Below are 16,706 nucleotides of genomic sequence, written 5' to 3' on the forward strand. Positions count from 1 at the left end.
ACGGGTCAGAACACGGTACACACTCAGGACACGGGTCAGAACATGGTACACACGCAGGACACGGGTCAGAACACGGTACACACTCAGGACACGGGTCAGAACATGGTACACACTCAGGACACACATCAGAACATGGTACATACTCAGGACACGGGTCAGAACACGGTACACACTCAGGACACGTGTCAGAACATGGTACACTCTCAGGACACACATCAGAACATGGTACACACTCAGGACACACATCAGAACATGGTACATACTCAGGACACGGGTCAGAACACGGTACACACTCAGGACACGGGTCAGAACATGGTACACACTCAGGACACACAACAGAACGTGGTACACACTCAGGAAACGGGTCAGAACATGGTACACACTCAGGACACGGGTCAGAACATGGTACACACTCAGGACACGGGTCAGAACATGGTACACACTCAGGACACGGGTCAGAACATGGTACACACTCAGGACACACATCAGAACGTGGTACACACTCAGGACACGGGTCAGAACATGGTCCACACTCAGGACACGGGTCAGAACATGGTACACACTCAGGACACGGGTCAGAACATGGTACACACTCAGGACACACAACAGAACATGGTACACACTCAGGACACGGGTCAGAACATGGTACACACTCAGGACACACAACAGAACATGGTACACTCTCGGGACACGGGTCAGAACACGGTACACACTCAGGACACGGGTCAGAACATGGTACACACTCAGGACACACAACAGAACATGGTACACACTCAGGACACACAACAGAACATGGTACACTCTCAGGACATGGGTCAGAACACGGTACACACTCAGGACACGGGTCAGAACATGGTACACACTCAGGACACACAACAGAACATGGTACACACTCAGGACACGGGTCAGAACATGGTACACACTCAGGACACACATCAGAACGTGGTACACACTCAGGACACGGGTCAGAACATGGTACACACTCAGGACACACATCAGAACATGGTACACACTCAGGACACGGGTCAGAACATGGTACACACTCAGGACACGGGTCAGAACATGGTACACACTCAGGACACGGGTCAGAACATGGTACACACTCAGGACACACATCAGAACGTGGTACACACTCAGGACACGGGTCAGAGCACAGTACACACTCAGGACACACATCAGAACATGGTACACACTCAGGACACACATCAGAACATGGTACACACTCAGGACACGGGTCAGAACGTGGTACACACTCAGGACACACATCAGAACGTGGTACAAACTCAGGACACACATCAGAACATGTACACACTCAGGACACGGGTCAGAACATGGTACACACTCAGGACACGGGTCAGAACGTGGTACACACTCAGGACACGGGTCAGAACACGGTACACACTCAGGACACGGGTCAGAGCACGGTACACACTCAGGACACGGGTTAGAACATGGTACACACTCAGGACACACATCAGAACATGGTACACACTCAGGACACACATCAGAACATGGTACACACGCAGGACACGGGTCAGAACACGGTACACACTCAGGACACACATCAGAACATGGTACACACTCAGGACACGGGTCAGAACATGGTACACACTCAGGACACGGGTCAGAACATGGTACATACTCAGGACACGGGTCAGAACGTGGTACACACTCAGGACACACATCAGAACGTGGTACACACTCAGGACACGGGTCAGAACATGGTACACACTCAGGACACGGGTCAGAACATGGTACACACTCAGGACACGGGTCAGAACATGGTACACACTCAGGACACACAACAGAACATGGTACACACTCAGGACACGGGTCAGAACATGGTACACACTCAGGACACACATCAGAACATGGTACACACTCAGGACACGGGTCAGAACATGGTACACACTCAGGACACGGGTCAGAACATGGTACATACTCAGGACACGGGTCAGAACATGGTACACACTCAGGACACACATCAGAACGTGGTACACACTCAGGACACGGGTCAGAACATGGTACACACTCAGGACACACATCAGAACATGGTACACACTCAGGACACACATCAGAACATGGTACACACTCAGGACACGGGTCAGAACATGGTACACACTCAGGACACGGGTCAGAACATGGTACACACTCAGGACACGGGTCAGAACATGGTACACACTCAGGACACACATCAGAACATGGTACACACTCAGGACACGGGTCAGAACGTGGTACACACTCAGGACACACATCAGAACGTGGTACAAACTCAGGACACACATCAGAACATGTACACACTCAGGACACGGGTCAGAACATGGTACACACTCAGGACACGGGTCAAAACGTGGTACACACTCAGGACACGGGTCAGAACACGGTACACACTCAGGACACGGGTCAGAGCACGGTACACACTCAGGACACGGGTTAGAACATGGTACACACTCAGGACACACATCAGAACATTGTACACACTCAGGACACACATCAGAACATGGTACACACGCAGGACACGGGTCAGAACACGGTACACACTCAGGACACACATCAGAACATGGTACACACTCAGGACACGGGTCAGAACATGGTACACACTCAGGACACGGGTCAGAACATGGTACATACTCAGGACACGGGTCAGAACGTGGTACACACTCAGGACACACATCAGAACGTGGTACACACTCAGGACACGGGTCAGAACATGGTACACACTCAGGACACGGGTCAGAACATGGTACACACTCAGGACACACATCAGAACATGGTACACACTCAGGACACACAACAGAACATGGTACACACTCAGGACACGGGTCAGAACATGGTACACACTCAGGACACACATCAGAACATGGTACACACTCAGGACACGGGTCAGAACATGGTACACACTCAGGACACGGGTCAGAACATGGTACATACTCAGGACACGGGTCAGAACATGGTACACACTCAGGACACACATCAGAACGTGGTACACACTCAGGACACGGGTCAGAACATGGTACACACTCAGGACACACATCAGAACATGGTACACACTCAGGACACACATCAGAACATGGTACACACTCAGGACACGGGTCAGAACATGGTACACACTCAGGACACGGGTCAGAACATGGTACACACTCAGGACACGGGTCAGAACATGGTACACACTCAGGACACACATCAGAACGTGGTACACACTCAGGACACGGGTCAGAACATGGTACACACTCAGGACACACATCAGAACATGGTACACACTCAGGACACCCGTCAGAACATGGTACACACTCAGGACACACATCAGAACATGGTACACACTCAGGACACACATCAGAACATGGTACACACTCAGGACACACATCAGAACGTGGTACACACTCAGGACACGGGTCAGAACATGGTACACACTCAGGACACGGGTCAGAACATGGTACACACTCAGGACACACATCAGAACGTGTTACACACTCAGGACACGGGTCAGAGCACAGTACACACTCAGGACACACATCAGAACATGGTACACACTCAGGACACACATCAGAACATGGTACACACTCAGGACACGGGTCAGAACGTGGTACACACTCAGGACACACATCAGAACGTGGTACAAACTCAGGACACACATCAGAACATGTACACACTCAGGACACGGGTCAGAACATGGTACACACTCAGGACACGGGTCAGAACGTGGTACACACTCAGGACACGGGTCAGAACACGGTACACACTCAGGACACGGGTCAGAGCACGGTACACACTCAGGACACGGGTTAGAACATGGTACACACTCAGGACACACATCAGAACATGGTACACACTCAGGACACACATCAGAACATGGTACACACGCAGGACACGGGTCAGAACACGGTACACACTCAGGACACACATCAGAACATGGTACACACTCAGGACACGGGTCAGAACATGGTACACACTCAGGACACGGGTCGGAACATGGTACATACTCAGGACACGGGTCAGAACGTGGTACACACTCAGGACACACATCAGAACGTGGTACACACTCAGGACACGGGTCAGAACATGGTCCACACTCAGGACACGGGTCAGAACATGGTACACACTCAGGACATGGGTCAGAACATGGTACACACTCAGGACACGGGTCAGAACGTGGTACACACTCAGGACACGGGTCAGAACACGGTACACACTCAGGACACGGGTCAGAACACGGTACACACTCAGGACACGGGTCAGAACATGGTACACACTCAGGACACGGGTCAGAACGTGGTACACTTCAGGACACACATCAGAACGTGGTACACACTCAGGACACGGGTCAGAACATGGTACACACTCAGGACACGGGTCAGAACGTGGTACACACTCAGGACATGGGTCAGAACGTGGTACACACTCAGGACACGGGTCAGAACACGGTACATACTCAGGACACGGGTCAGAACACGGTACACACTCAGGACACGGGTCAGAACACGGTACATACTCAGGACACGGGTCAGAACACGGTACACACTCAGGACACGGGTCAGAACACGGTACACACTCAGGACACGGGTCAGAACACGGTACATACTCAGGACACGGGTCAGAACACGGTACACACTCAGGACACGGGTCAGAACACGGTACATACTCAGGACACGGGTCAGAACACGGTACACACTCAGGACACGGGTCAGAACATGGTACACACTCAGGACACACAACAGAACATGGTACACACTCAGGACACGGGTCAGAACACGGTACACACTCAGGACACGGGTCAGAACACGGTACACACTCAGGACACGGGTCAGAACATGGTACACACGCAGGACACGGGTCAGAACACGGTACACACTCAGGACACGGGTCAGAACATGGTACACACTCAGGACACACATCAGAACATGGTACATACTCAGGACACGGGTCAGAACACGGTACACACTCAGGACACGTGTCAGAACATGGTACACTCTCAGGACACGGGTCAGAACACGGTACACACTCAGGACACGGGTCAGAACATGGTACACACTCAGGACACGGGTCAGAACATGGTACACTCTCAGGACACGGGTCAGAACATGGTACACACTCAGGACACACATCAGAACATGGTACACACTCAGGACACACATCAGAACATGGTACATACTCAGGACACGGGTCAGAACACGGTACACACTCAGGACACGGGTCAGAACATGGTACACACTCAGGACACACAACAGAACGTGGTACACACTCAGGAAACGGGTCAGAACATGGTACACACTCAGGACACGGGTCAGAACATGGTACACACTCAGGACACGGGTCAGAACATGGTACACACTCAGGACACGGGTCAGAACATGGTACACACTCAGGACACACATCAGAACGTGGTACACACTCAGGACACGGGTCAGAACATGGTCCACACTCAGGACACGGGTCAGAACATGGTACACACTCAGGACACGGGTCAGAACATGGTACACACTCAGGACACACAACAGAACATGGTACACACTCAGGACACGGGTCAGAACATGGTACACACTCAGGACACACAACAGAACATGGTACACTCTCAGGACACGGGTCAGAACACGGTACACACTCAGGACACGGGTCAGAACATGGTACACACTCAGGACACACAACAGAACATGGTACACACTCAGGACACACAACAGAACATGGTACACTCTCAGGACATGGGTCAGAACACGGTACACACTCAGGACACGGGTCAGAACATGGTACACACTCAGGACACACAACAGAACATGGTACACACTCAGGACACGGGTCAGAACATGGTACACACTCAGGACACACAACAGAACATGGTACACTCTCAGGACACGGGTCAGAACATGGTACACACTCTGGACACGGGTCAGAACATGGTACACACTCAGGACACACAACAGAACATGGTACACACTCAGGACACGGGTCAGAGCACAGTACACACTCAGGACACGGGTCAGAACATGGTACACACTCAGGACATGGGTCAGAACGTGGTACACACTCAGGACACGGGTCAGAGCACAGTATACACTCAGTACACAGGTAAGAACACAGTACACACTCAAAACACAGTCAGAGTATTCTACATACCTGGTACATAAGTCAAAGTGCAGTACACACTCAAAACATAGGTCAGGGTTAGTGCACACCTGAGACACAGTACACAGGCAGTGTATGATGAAGGCAGTACATATGTGGTATGTGTCAAGGCACAGTACACACATTACGCACAGCTCACAACATATTACACACATGTGGGTCAGAATGTGCTACACACGTGGTTCTTGGGTCAGAGTGCAGTTCACACATTTTAAGGAGCCAGTATGTGGTACATACCTAATGAATGGGCAGGTGGTGTTGACAGACAGTGTGGGCAGTGGGTGGTGTTGACAGCCAGTGAGCAGTGGGTGGTGTTGGGGGCCAGTGTGACATAGGTTGGTGCTGACAGACAGTGTGGGCAGTGGATGGTGTTGACAGACAGGGTGGGCAGTGGATGGTGTTGGCAGACAGTGTGGGCAGTGGATGGTGTTGACAGACAGTGTGGGCAGTGGATGGTGTTGACAGACAGGGTGGGCAGTGGATGGTGTTGGCAGACAGTGTGGGCAGTGGATGGTGTTGACAGACAGTGTGGGCAGTGGATGGTGTTGACAGACAGTGTGGGCAGTGGATGGTGTTGGCAGACAGTGTGGGCAGTGGATGGTGTTGACAGACAGTGTGGGCAGTGGATGGTGTTGACAGACAGTGTGGGCAGTGGATGGTGTTGGCAGACAGTGTGGGCAGTGGGTGGTGTTGACAGACAGTGTGGGCAGTGGATGGTGTTGGCAGACAGTGTGGGCAGTGGGTGGTGTTGGCAGACAGTGTGGGCAGTGGATGGTGTTGGCAGACAGTGTGGGCAGTGGATGGTGTTGGCAGACAGTGTGGGCAGTGGGTGGTGTTGGCAGACAGTGTGGGCAGTGGGTGGTGTTGGCAGACAGTGTGGGCAGTGGGTGGTGTTGACAGACAGTGTGGGCAGTGGATGGTGTTGGCAGACAGTGTGGGCAGTGGGTGGTGTTGACAGACAGTGTGGGCAGTGGGTGGTGTTGACAGACAGTGTGGGCAGTGGGTGGTGTTGACAGACAGTGTGGGCAGTGGATGGTGTTGGCAGACAGTGTGGGCAGTGGGTGGTGTTGGCAGACAGTTTGGGCAGTGGGTGGTGTTGGCAGACAGTGTGGGCAATGGGTGGTGTTGGCAGACAGTGTGGGCAGTGGGTGGTGTTGGCAGACAGTGTGGGCACTGGGTACCTTCTGATGAAGCAGAAGACAGAGTCACCGGGGCTGAGGCGGTTGAGCCAAGAGGAACAGACTCCCTGTCGGACCGGACCGGACCCACCTGGAAAACAAACAGCCACAGGGTAACTCAGGAGAATTGCTGCTTTGTTCTTCGGGTGCAGTCAAACATGCATGGAGTGACAGGACACGGGTGAGGTGCAAAGTGAATTATTCTCATCTGTAAATCCTGTGGAGAAGGTAGGGAATTCTGAGAATGGAACAGTAATCTCTGGAAACATATTGACATTACAAAAGAGGAACTGACGATTAAAGTGGATAAATTCCAAGGGTCCTGACAGTGCGGCCAAAAGATCTGTGAGAAACTAGGGGAGATAGAGCAGGCATTCTGGTAGAGAGTTTTGATGGCCATAAGTTAGATAACAGATGAATGGAGGCAGCTCTATCTTGGTTTCTAGCCTACAAAGTACCCAGGACATATTCAAGGAGCGGTGTCTCTGTGGTTACAGGCACCCCCCCCCCCCCCCACTGACTGCTCCTGTGGCTCCTCCCACAGACCCCGGTATAAAGGCGATTGGGGACACCACCCCGGCCTCAGTCTCCAGGATGTAGTGTGGTGGTCAATTGCTGCTTGTTCTTTCTTCCAGCCAATAAAAGCCGATATCTCGCCTCACGTCTCAGACAGTTATTGATGGTGCATCAGTCTCAGAAAGGCAGTGTCCATTATTAAGGACCTCCAGCACCCAGGGCATGCCCTTTTCTCACTGTTACCATCAGACAGGAGATACAGAAGCCTGAAAGCACACACTCAGTGATTCAGGTACAGCTTCTTCCCCTCTGCCATCCGATTCCTAAATGGACATTGAACCCTTGAACACAACCTCACCTTTTTAATATGTATTATTTCTGGTTTTGCACAATTTTTAATCTATTCAATATACATATACTGTAATTAATTAATTAATTTATTTATTATTATTTCCCCCTCCCCCCCCCTTCTTCTATATTACGTATTGCATTGTACTGCTGCTGCTAAGTTAACAAATTTCACGACACATGCCGGTGATAATAAACCTGATTCTGATTCTAACTAAGGCTCTGAGCCTGACATCAGTAGTGGGAAAGTTACCAAGAAACAGGATCTAGCTACATTTGGAAAGGCAAGAATTGATTCGACGTAGCGTGGCTGTGTGTGTGAGAAATTGTCCTTTATATGTTTAATTCAATTTTTAAAGAGATAGCCAGGAGGATTAGAGAGGCCATGGTAATAGAGGTTGTTCTCCTGGTCTTTGAGAAGAGTTTGTGTGACAGAGTGCTCCAGAAGGTGAGAATCCATGGGATCCAGGGTGAACTAGCCACTTAGTTACAAAATTGAATTGGAGTTGGAATTAGAGGGTTACCGATTTTAACCGATGTTTCGATGACAAACTGCCATCTTCATCAGGGATGATGCCTAGATACAGTGGTCTATATGTACCTCCCTCATCCATCGCTTGTGATTGGTTAATCTTCATCCAATCAAGTTTCTGCTGTCCCACTTTGTTTACAATCGAATTCCAGTTCTCACTTAGAGCGAGACCTGGCTGGTCTCTGTTTCTTTCCCTCTAGTTTTTATTTCAACGGCTTCCTTCACCAAGCGGTTCCCGAAAGCCGCTGGTCCGGCACGTAGCTTTGTGCTGTTGGAACTCGATACCTGTACCTGGCTGGAAGCCCGAGAACAGTTTGTTCGTCACACGCACCAGGAGCGCACTGAATCCTTTATTTAGTCAGAGGGTTGTTTTTCAGATTGGAGACCTGTGACCAGTCAGGTCCCCTGTTGTTTCTATCATCAACATTAATGATTTGGATGAGAAGGTATGTGGAATGCCTAGGATGTATGTGGACAATACCACAGCTGAGGACAGTGAAGATGGTTGACTAAAGTTACACCAGGATCTAGCTCAGCCGGGGAAGTGAGCAGGGAATGGAAGATAGAATTTACCTCAGACTACTCCAGAACAATAGATTTGGGGAAGTTAAATCAGGACAGAAACTTCTAACGTAAATGACAGGGCCTTGTGTTGTAGATCTGAGTGTTTTAGCACAGGCAGACCTAGAGGTAGCAGTACATTGTACCCTGAAAGTGGCATCACCGGCAGACACGGTGGTGAAGGATTTTGGCTTTCTTGCCTTCATCAAACAGGACAGGGAACACAGGGTATGAGGGCAACACAAAACGCTGGTGAGACAACATCTGGAGTTCCTGGAATATTGCGTGTAGTTCCAGTCACTCTCTTATAGAATAAACTCGAAAGGGTGCAGAAACAATTCAGAAGGATATGGCCAGGCCTGAAGTGCTTGAGTTAGAAGGAGGGACTGGGACTGCTTGGACTGTTTTCCTCGGAGCGGAGGAGGCTAGTTAGTGACCTTACGCAGGTAAGAAGTTCATAACAGGTATACATGCGGCTGTTCGGTCTTTCTCTCGGGATAGGAATGTGGGTCCAAAGGTCAAAGCAGCGATTTGCGAGTCCTGGGATTGATACCCAGAGGTCAGCAAAGTTTGGAGTGCAGTTGAGTTGGGGGGAAGGTGGAGGTAGGATTGGGTTGTTGGGGGGAGGGTTGCGAACGGGAGGGCTGCGGTCCTGGATTGGCAGAGGATTGACGTCAATTCCGAGATGTCCCTGAGGGAGACAGCTGAGCCCGAGGATGGGCCGGCACCCAGAGCGCGGTCAGCCCCAGGACCCTACCCTTGGTGCGGTACTCCAGCAGGGCGACAGTGGCATGGATCTGAGCAGGGTGTGCGTCGAGCGAGCTGCTGATGGAGTAGTAGCGGGGCTGCAGCAGGGGCAGCTGGCCCAGCAGCAAGCTGGCAGGCGGACGGGCCGAGGGAAACTCCTGTAGCACATCCGCCACCGTCGGGTTGTTCTCCCACTTCCACTCCTCGTACCGGTGAGTTCCCTGCAAGCAGAGCAGAAAGCAACAGTCAGGCACCAGGCAGGGGAAGCAGTCAGATGCTGGCCGGGGGAAACAGTCAGACACTACCGAGAGAAACAGTCAGACACCGGCCGGGGGAAACAGACACCGGGCAGGGGAAACAGTCAGACACTGGCTGGGGGAACAGTCAGACCGGGCAGGGGAAACAGTCAGACACTGGCTGGGGGAACAGTCAGACACCAGCCAGGGCAACAGTCAGACACCAGCCGGGGCAAACAGTCAGACACTGGGCAAGGGAAACAGTCAGACACTGGCTGGGGGAACAGTCAGACCGGGCAGGGGAAACAGTCAGACTGGCTGGGGAAACAGTCAGACACCGGCCAAAACAGTCAGACACCAGCCAGGGCAACAGTCAGACACCAGCCGGGGCAAACAGTCGGACACTGGGCAAGGGAAACAGTCAGACACTGGCTGGGGGAACAGCCGGACACCGGGCAAGGGAAACAGTCAGACACTGGCTGGGGGAAATAGTTGGACAGCTCTGGAGGAGCAGTCAAATACTGGCTTGGGGCACAGGGCAGAAATCGATAGTCAGGCCCCACCAGGGTAAACAGTCACACACTAGCCAGACACCAACTGGGAGCACAGTCAGATGCCAGTGGGGAGACTGTCAGATGTCAGCCAGGAATACAGTCAAACACCATCTGGGATACAGCTAGTCACCAGCCAAGGGTACAATCAGACAGCGACTGGGGCTAGTCTCAGTCACCAGCAGGTGTACAGTCAGACAACAGCTAGCCACTACCCAAGATGCAGTTGGGTGTCATCTGAGGGTGTCAGACACTGGAAACAGTAGTCAGATGCCAGACAAGATACAGACGGAGCTAGATGGGTGGGGGGACAGTCAGATGTCGGAGGGGGTACAGTCAGACACTGTCCCATGAACTGAGTGAGCCATTGCCCATTGTATCCACAGTGACCCCTCACCCCTACCCTCCTGTGACCCTGCCTCTGACCTGGCTCAGAACCTCCAACTGCTGCCTGTCGGTGGGATCCTCAGCCAGCTGTGCCAGGAGCTGCAGGAAGTCCGGGCTGGGAGGGGTGCTGATGTCCAGGAAGTGAGTCAGGGCCTGTGTCACGGTACAGGCAGGCAGACGAGAGTCTTGTACCCAGGTCTGGTGATTTCCTGTGGGGGGGGGGGGGGGAGGGAGAAAGAGCAAGAGAGGGGGGTCAGTCCACCACCCACAATGGTCACCAGGTATTTCACCTCATCCGAGCTGGGTACTTAACACCACACTAGGTATTTAACACCATCTATGTTAACAATATAATCCTCCTGCACAACGGGTCGCCCCTCCCCAGTAGGCATTTAAATCTCCTCCTCACTGAATATTTAAAGCCCTTCTTGCTGGTTGCTTAACAAAAACGGTTAACTCTCCTGCCGAGGATTTAACAAGGACACGTTTACTACAACACTTCCGCGTGCAATGCCAGGTTAATATGCTCAAAGATGCCGACGTCGAGACAGAGGACCTGCTGGAACTTTCGGAGAGGTAGGTTCCCAGGCCCCAGGGTCCCAGTTCCGGGTTGCGACGGCGCCGAGCCGGGCACTCACCTTGCGCCTGGGGCCTCTTCTGCAGCCTCTGCAGACAGACCAGGTCGTTGTGGGGGGGCAGAGCCTCCAGGCGCTCCAGCAGCCGCTCCACCTCGGCCTCGCTGTTGGCGGGGTGGATGCCCACGTGGTCCCCGGGCCGGTAGCTCAGCTCCTCTCCGCTCACTGTCAGGCGCACCAGGATGGTTGACCGCCTGGGTGGGGTGTAGGCAACAGACACAGCGACTCAGTAATCCCCAGTGCTCATCACCCCCCCCAGCCATCCATCGTGCATGCATCCCCCACTTGCTGCCCTGCCTGGCCCCCAACCCCAATCCAAGGTGGGTGTCCGGCACCCCCACCTATCTGGTGGTCAGTGGGCCTGACCACCCGGGGCAGGCTCAGCCCTGTTCCAGCACTCCCTGATTCTGAATTTTATACTGGGTCGGGGGGAGACGAGTCTCCGGTGCAGGGAATCAGCATCCCGGCAACCACGGAGACACAGGGGAGTGCAGCAACAGCCATCTGCTGGGGGCTCTCAGTGTTGGGGGGAGAGGGACGGTTGTGAATTCAGGAGTGGACCCCATGACAACATTGCACATCACTTCCGGGGTGTGGTGAGATATTGTTCGCAGCGGTCTGGGACTGAGGGAGCGGCGGGGGCTAGCGGAGGATCGAGAGGCGAGGGAGATCTGACGGTGACGACAATGGAGGATCGAGGGGCGAGGGAGATCTGACGGTGACGACAATGGAGGATCGAGGGGCGAGGGAGATCTGACGGTAACGACACCGGAGGGTGGAGAGGCGAGGGAGATCTGACGGTGACGACACCGGAGGGTCGAGAGGCGAGGGAGATCTGACGGTGACGACACCGGAGGGTCGAGAGGCGAGGGAGATCTGACGGTGACGATACCGGAGGGTCGAGGGGCGAGGGAGATCTGACGGTGACGACACCGGAGGGTCGAGAGGCGAGGGAGATCTGACGGTGACGACACCGGAGGATCGAGAGGGGAGGGAGATCTGACGGTGCCGACACCGGAGGGTCGAGAGGCGAGGGAGATCTGACGGTGACGACACCGGAGGGTGGAGAGGCGAGGGAGATCTGACGGTGACGACACCGGAGGATCGAGAGGCGAGGGAGATCTGACGGTGACGACACCGGAGGGTCGAGGGGCGAGGGAGATCTGACGGTGACGACACCGGAGGGTCGAGGGGCGAGGGAGATCTGACGGTGACGACACCGGAGGGTCGAGGGGCGAGGGAGATCTGACGGTGACGACAACGGAGGATCGAGGGGCGAGGGAGATCTGACGGTGACGACACCGGAGGGTCGAGAGGCGAGGGAGATCTGACGGTGACGACACCGGAGGGTGGAGAGGCGAGGGAGATCTGACGGTGACGACACCGGAGGATCGAGAGGCGAGGGAGATCTGACGGTGACGACACCGGAGGATCGAGGGGCGAGGGAGATCTGACGGTGACGACACCGGAGGATCGAGGGGCGAGGGAGATCTGACGGTGACGACACCGGAGGGTCGAGAGGCGAGGGAGATCTGACGGTGACGACACCGGAGGGTCGAGAGGCGAGGGAGATCTGACGGTGACGACACCGGAGGGTCGAGAGGCGAGGGAGATCTGACGGTGACGACACCGGAGGATCGAGAGGCGAGGGAGATCTGACGGTGACGACACCGGAGGGTCGAGAGGCGAGGGAGATCTGACGGTGACGACACCGGAGGATCGAGGGGCGAGGGAGATCTGAGGGTGACGACACCGGAGGGTCGAGAGCCGAGGGAGATCTGAGGGTGACGACACCGGAGGGTGGAGAGGCGAGGGAGATCTGACGGTGACGACACCGGAGGGTCGAGGGGCGAGGGAGATCTGACGGTGACGACACCGGAGGGTGGAGAGGCGAGGGAGATCTGACGGTGACGACACCGGAGGGTCGAGGGGCGAGGGAGATCTGACGGTGACGACACCGGAGGGTAGAGAGGCGAGGGAGATCTGACGGTGACGACACCGGAGGGTCGAGAGGCGAGGGAGATCTGACGGTGACGACACCGGAGGATCGAGAGGCGAGGGAGATCTGACGGTGACGACACCGGAGGATCGAGAGGCGAGGGAGATCTGACGGTGACGACACCGGAGGGTCGAGAGGCGAGGGAGATCTGACGGTGACGACACCGGAGGATCGAGAGGCGAGGGAGATCTGACGGTGACGACACCGGAGGGTCGAGAGGCGAGGGAGATCTGACGGTGACGACACCGGAGGGTCGAGAGGCGAGGGAGATCTGACGGTGACGACACCGGAGGATCGAGAGGCGAGGGAGATCTGACGGTGACGACAACGGAGGATCGAGAGGGGAGGGAGATCTGACGGTGACGACACCGGAGGATCGAGAGGCGAGGGAGATCTGACGGTGACGACACCGGAGGGTCGAGAGGCGAGGGAGATCTGACGGTGACGACACCGGAGGGTCGAGGGGCGAGGGAGATCTGACGGTGACGACACCGGAGGGTCGAGGGGCGAGGGAGATCTGACGGTGACGACACCGGAGGATCGAGGGGCGAGGGAGATCTGACGGTGACGACACCGGAGGGTCGAGGGGCGACGGAGATCTGACGGTGACGACACCGGAGGGTCGAGAGGGGAGGGAGATCTGACGGTGACGACACCGGAGGACCGAGGGGCGAGGGAGATCTGACGGTGACGACACCGGAGGGTGGAGAGGCGAGGGAGATCTGACGGTGACGACACCGGAGGGTCGAGAGGCGAGGGAGATCTGACGGTGACGACACCGGAGGATCGAGGGGCGAGGGAGATCTGACGGTGACGACACCGGAGGGTCGAGGGGCAAGGGAGATCTGACGGTGACGACACCGGAGGGTCGAGAGGCGAGGGAGATCTGACGGTGCCGACACCGGAGGGTCGAGGGGCGAGGGAGATCTGACGGTGACGACACCGGAGGATAGAGAGGGGAGGGAGATCTGACGGTGACGACACCGGAGGGTCGAGAGGCGAGGGAGATCTGACGGTGACGACACCGGAGGATCTGGAGGCGAGGGAGATCTGACGGTGACGACACCGGAGGGTCGAGAGGGGAGGGAGATCTGACGGTGACGACACCGGAGGGTCGAGAGGCGACGGAGATCTGACGGTGACGACACCGGAGGGTCGAGAGGGGAGGGAGATCTGACGGTGACGACACCGGAGGGTCGAGAGGCGACGGAGATCTGACGGTGACGACACCGGAGGATCGGGAGGCGAGGGAGATCTGACGGTGACGACACCGGAGGATCGAGAGGCGAGGGAGATCTGACGGTGACGACACCGGAGGATCGAGAGGCGAGGGAGATCTGACGGTGACGACACCGGAGGATCGAGAGGCGAGGGAGATCTGACGGTGACGACACCGGAGGATCGAGAGGCGAGGGAGATCTGACGGTGACGACACCGGAGGATCGAGAGGCGAGGGAGATCTGACGGTGACGACACCGGAGGATCGAGGGGCGAGGGAGATCTGACGGTGACGACACCGGAGGATCGAGAGGGGAGGGAGATCTGACGGTGACGACACCGGAGGGTCGAGAGGCGAGGGAGATCTGACGGTGACGACACCGGAGGATCGAGGGGCGAGGGAGATCTGACGGTGACGACACCGGAGGGTCGAGGGGCGAGGGAGATCTGACGGTGACGACACCGGAGGGTCGAGAGGCGAGGGAGATCTGACGGTGACGACACCGGAGGGTCGAGGGGCGAGGGAGATCTGACGGTGACGACACGGGAGGATAGAGAGGGGAGGGAGATCTGACAGTGACGACACCGGAGGGTCGAGAGGCGAGGGAGATCTGACGGTGACGACACCGGAGGATCTGGAGGCGAGGGAGATCTGACGGTGACGACACCGGAGGGTAGAGAGGGGAGGGAGATCTGACGGTGACGACACCGGAAAGTCGAGAGGCGACGGAGATCTGACGGTGACGACACCGGAGGGTCGAGAGGGGAGGGAGATCTGACGGTGACGACACCGGAGGGTCGAGAGGCGACGGAGATCTGACGGTGACGACACCGGAGGATCGGGAGGCGAGGGAGATCTGACGGTGACGACACCGGAGGATCGAGAGGCGAGGGAGATCTGACGGTGACGACACCGGAGGATCGAGAGGCGAGGGAGATCTGACGGTGACGACACCGGAGGATCGAGAGGCGAGGGAGATCTGACGGTGACGACACCGGAGGGTCGAGAGGCGAGGGAGATCTGACGGTGACGACACCGGAGGGTCGAGAGGCGAGGGAGATCTGACGGTGACGACACCGGAGGGTCGAGAGGGGAGGGAGATCTGACGGTGACGACACCGGAGGATCGAGAGGTGACGGAGATCTGACGGTGACGACACCGGAGGATCGAGAGGGGAGGGAGATCTGACACTGACGGCACCGGAGGGTCGAGAGGCGAGGGAGATCTGACGGTGACGACACCGGAGGGTCGAGCGGGGAGGGAGATCTGACGGTGACGACACCGGAGGGTCAAGGGGCGAGGGAGATCTGACGGTGACGACACCGGAGGGTCGAGAGGCGAGGGAGATCTGACGGTGACGACACCGGAGGGTCGAGAGGCGAGGGAGATCTGACGGTGACGACACCGGAGGGTCGAGGGGCGAGGGAGATCTGACGGTGACGACACCGGAGGGTCGAGGGGCGAGGGAGATCTGACGGTGACGACACCAGAGGGTCGAGAGGCGAGGGAGATCTGACGGTGACGACACCGGAGGATCGAGAGGCGAGGGAGATCTGATGGTGACGACACCGGAGGGTGGAGAGGGGAGGGAGATCTGACGGTGACGACACCGGAGGGTCGAGAGGCGAGGGAGATCTGACGGTGACGACACCGGAGGATCGAGGGGCGAGGGAGATCTGA

At 55.9% G+C, this 16,706-nt stretch overlaps 1 protein-coding gene across 1 annotated transcript in view; it reads right to left on the minus strand.

Annotated features, from left to right (window-relative positions):
• LOC132394437 (nitric oxide synthase 1-like) overlaps positions 1-16,706 on the minus strand; it is a 168,616-nt gene that overhangs the window by 27,486 nt on the left and 124,424 nt on the right. The window contains exons 19-22 of the mRNA XM_059970597.1: positions 11,812-12,002; positions 11,213-11,382; positions 10,010-10,220; positions 7,299-7,386 (exon numbers count right to left, since the gene is read on the minus strand). Coding sequence (XP_059826580.1) covers positions 7,299-7,386; positions 10,010-10,220; positions 11,213-11,382; positions 11,812-12,002 — 660 coding nt within the window. The remainder of the gene's footprint in view (positions 1-7,298; positions 7,387-10,009; positions 10,221-11,212; positions 11,383-11,811; positions 12,003-16,706) is intronic.

Source organism: Hypanus sabinus, chromosome 5 (assembly GCF_030144855.1).
Source record: "Hypanus sabinus isolate sHypSab1 chromosome 5, sHypSab1.hap1, whole genome shotgun sequence".
Taxonomy (NCBI): domain Eukaryota; kingdom Metazoa; phylum Chordata; class Chondrichthyes; order Myliobatiformes; family Dasyatidae; genus Hypanus; species Hypanus sabinus.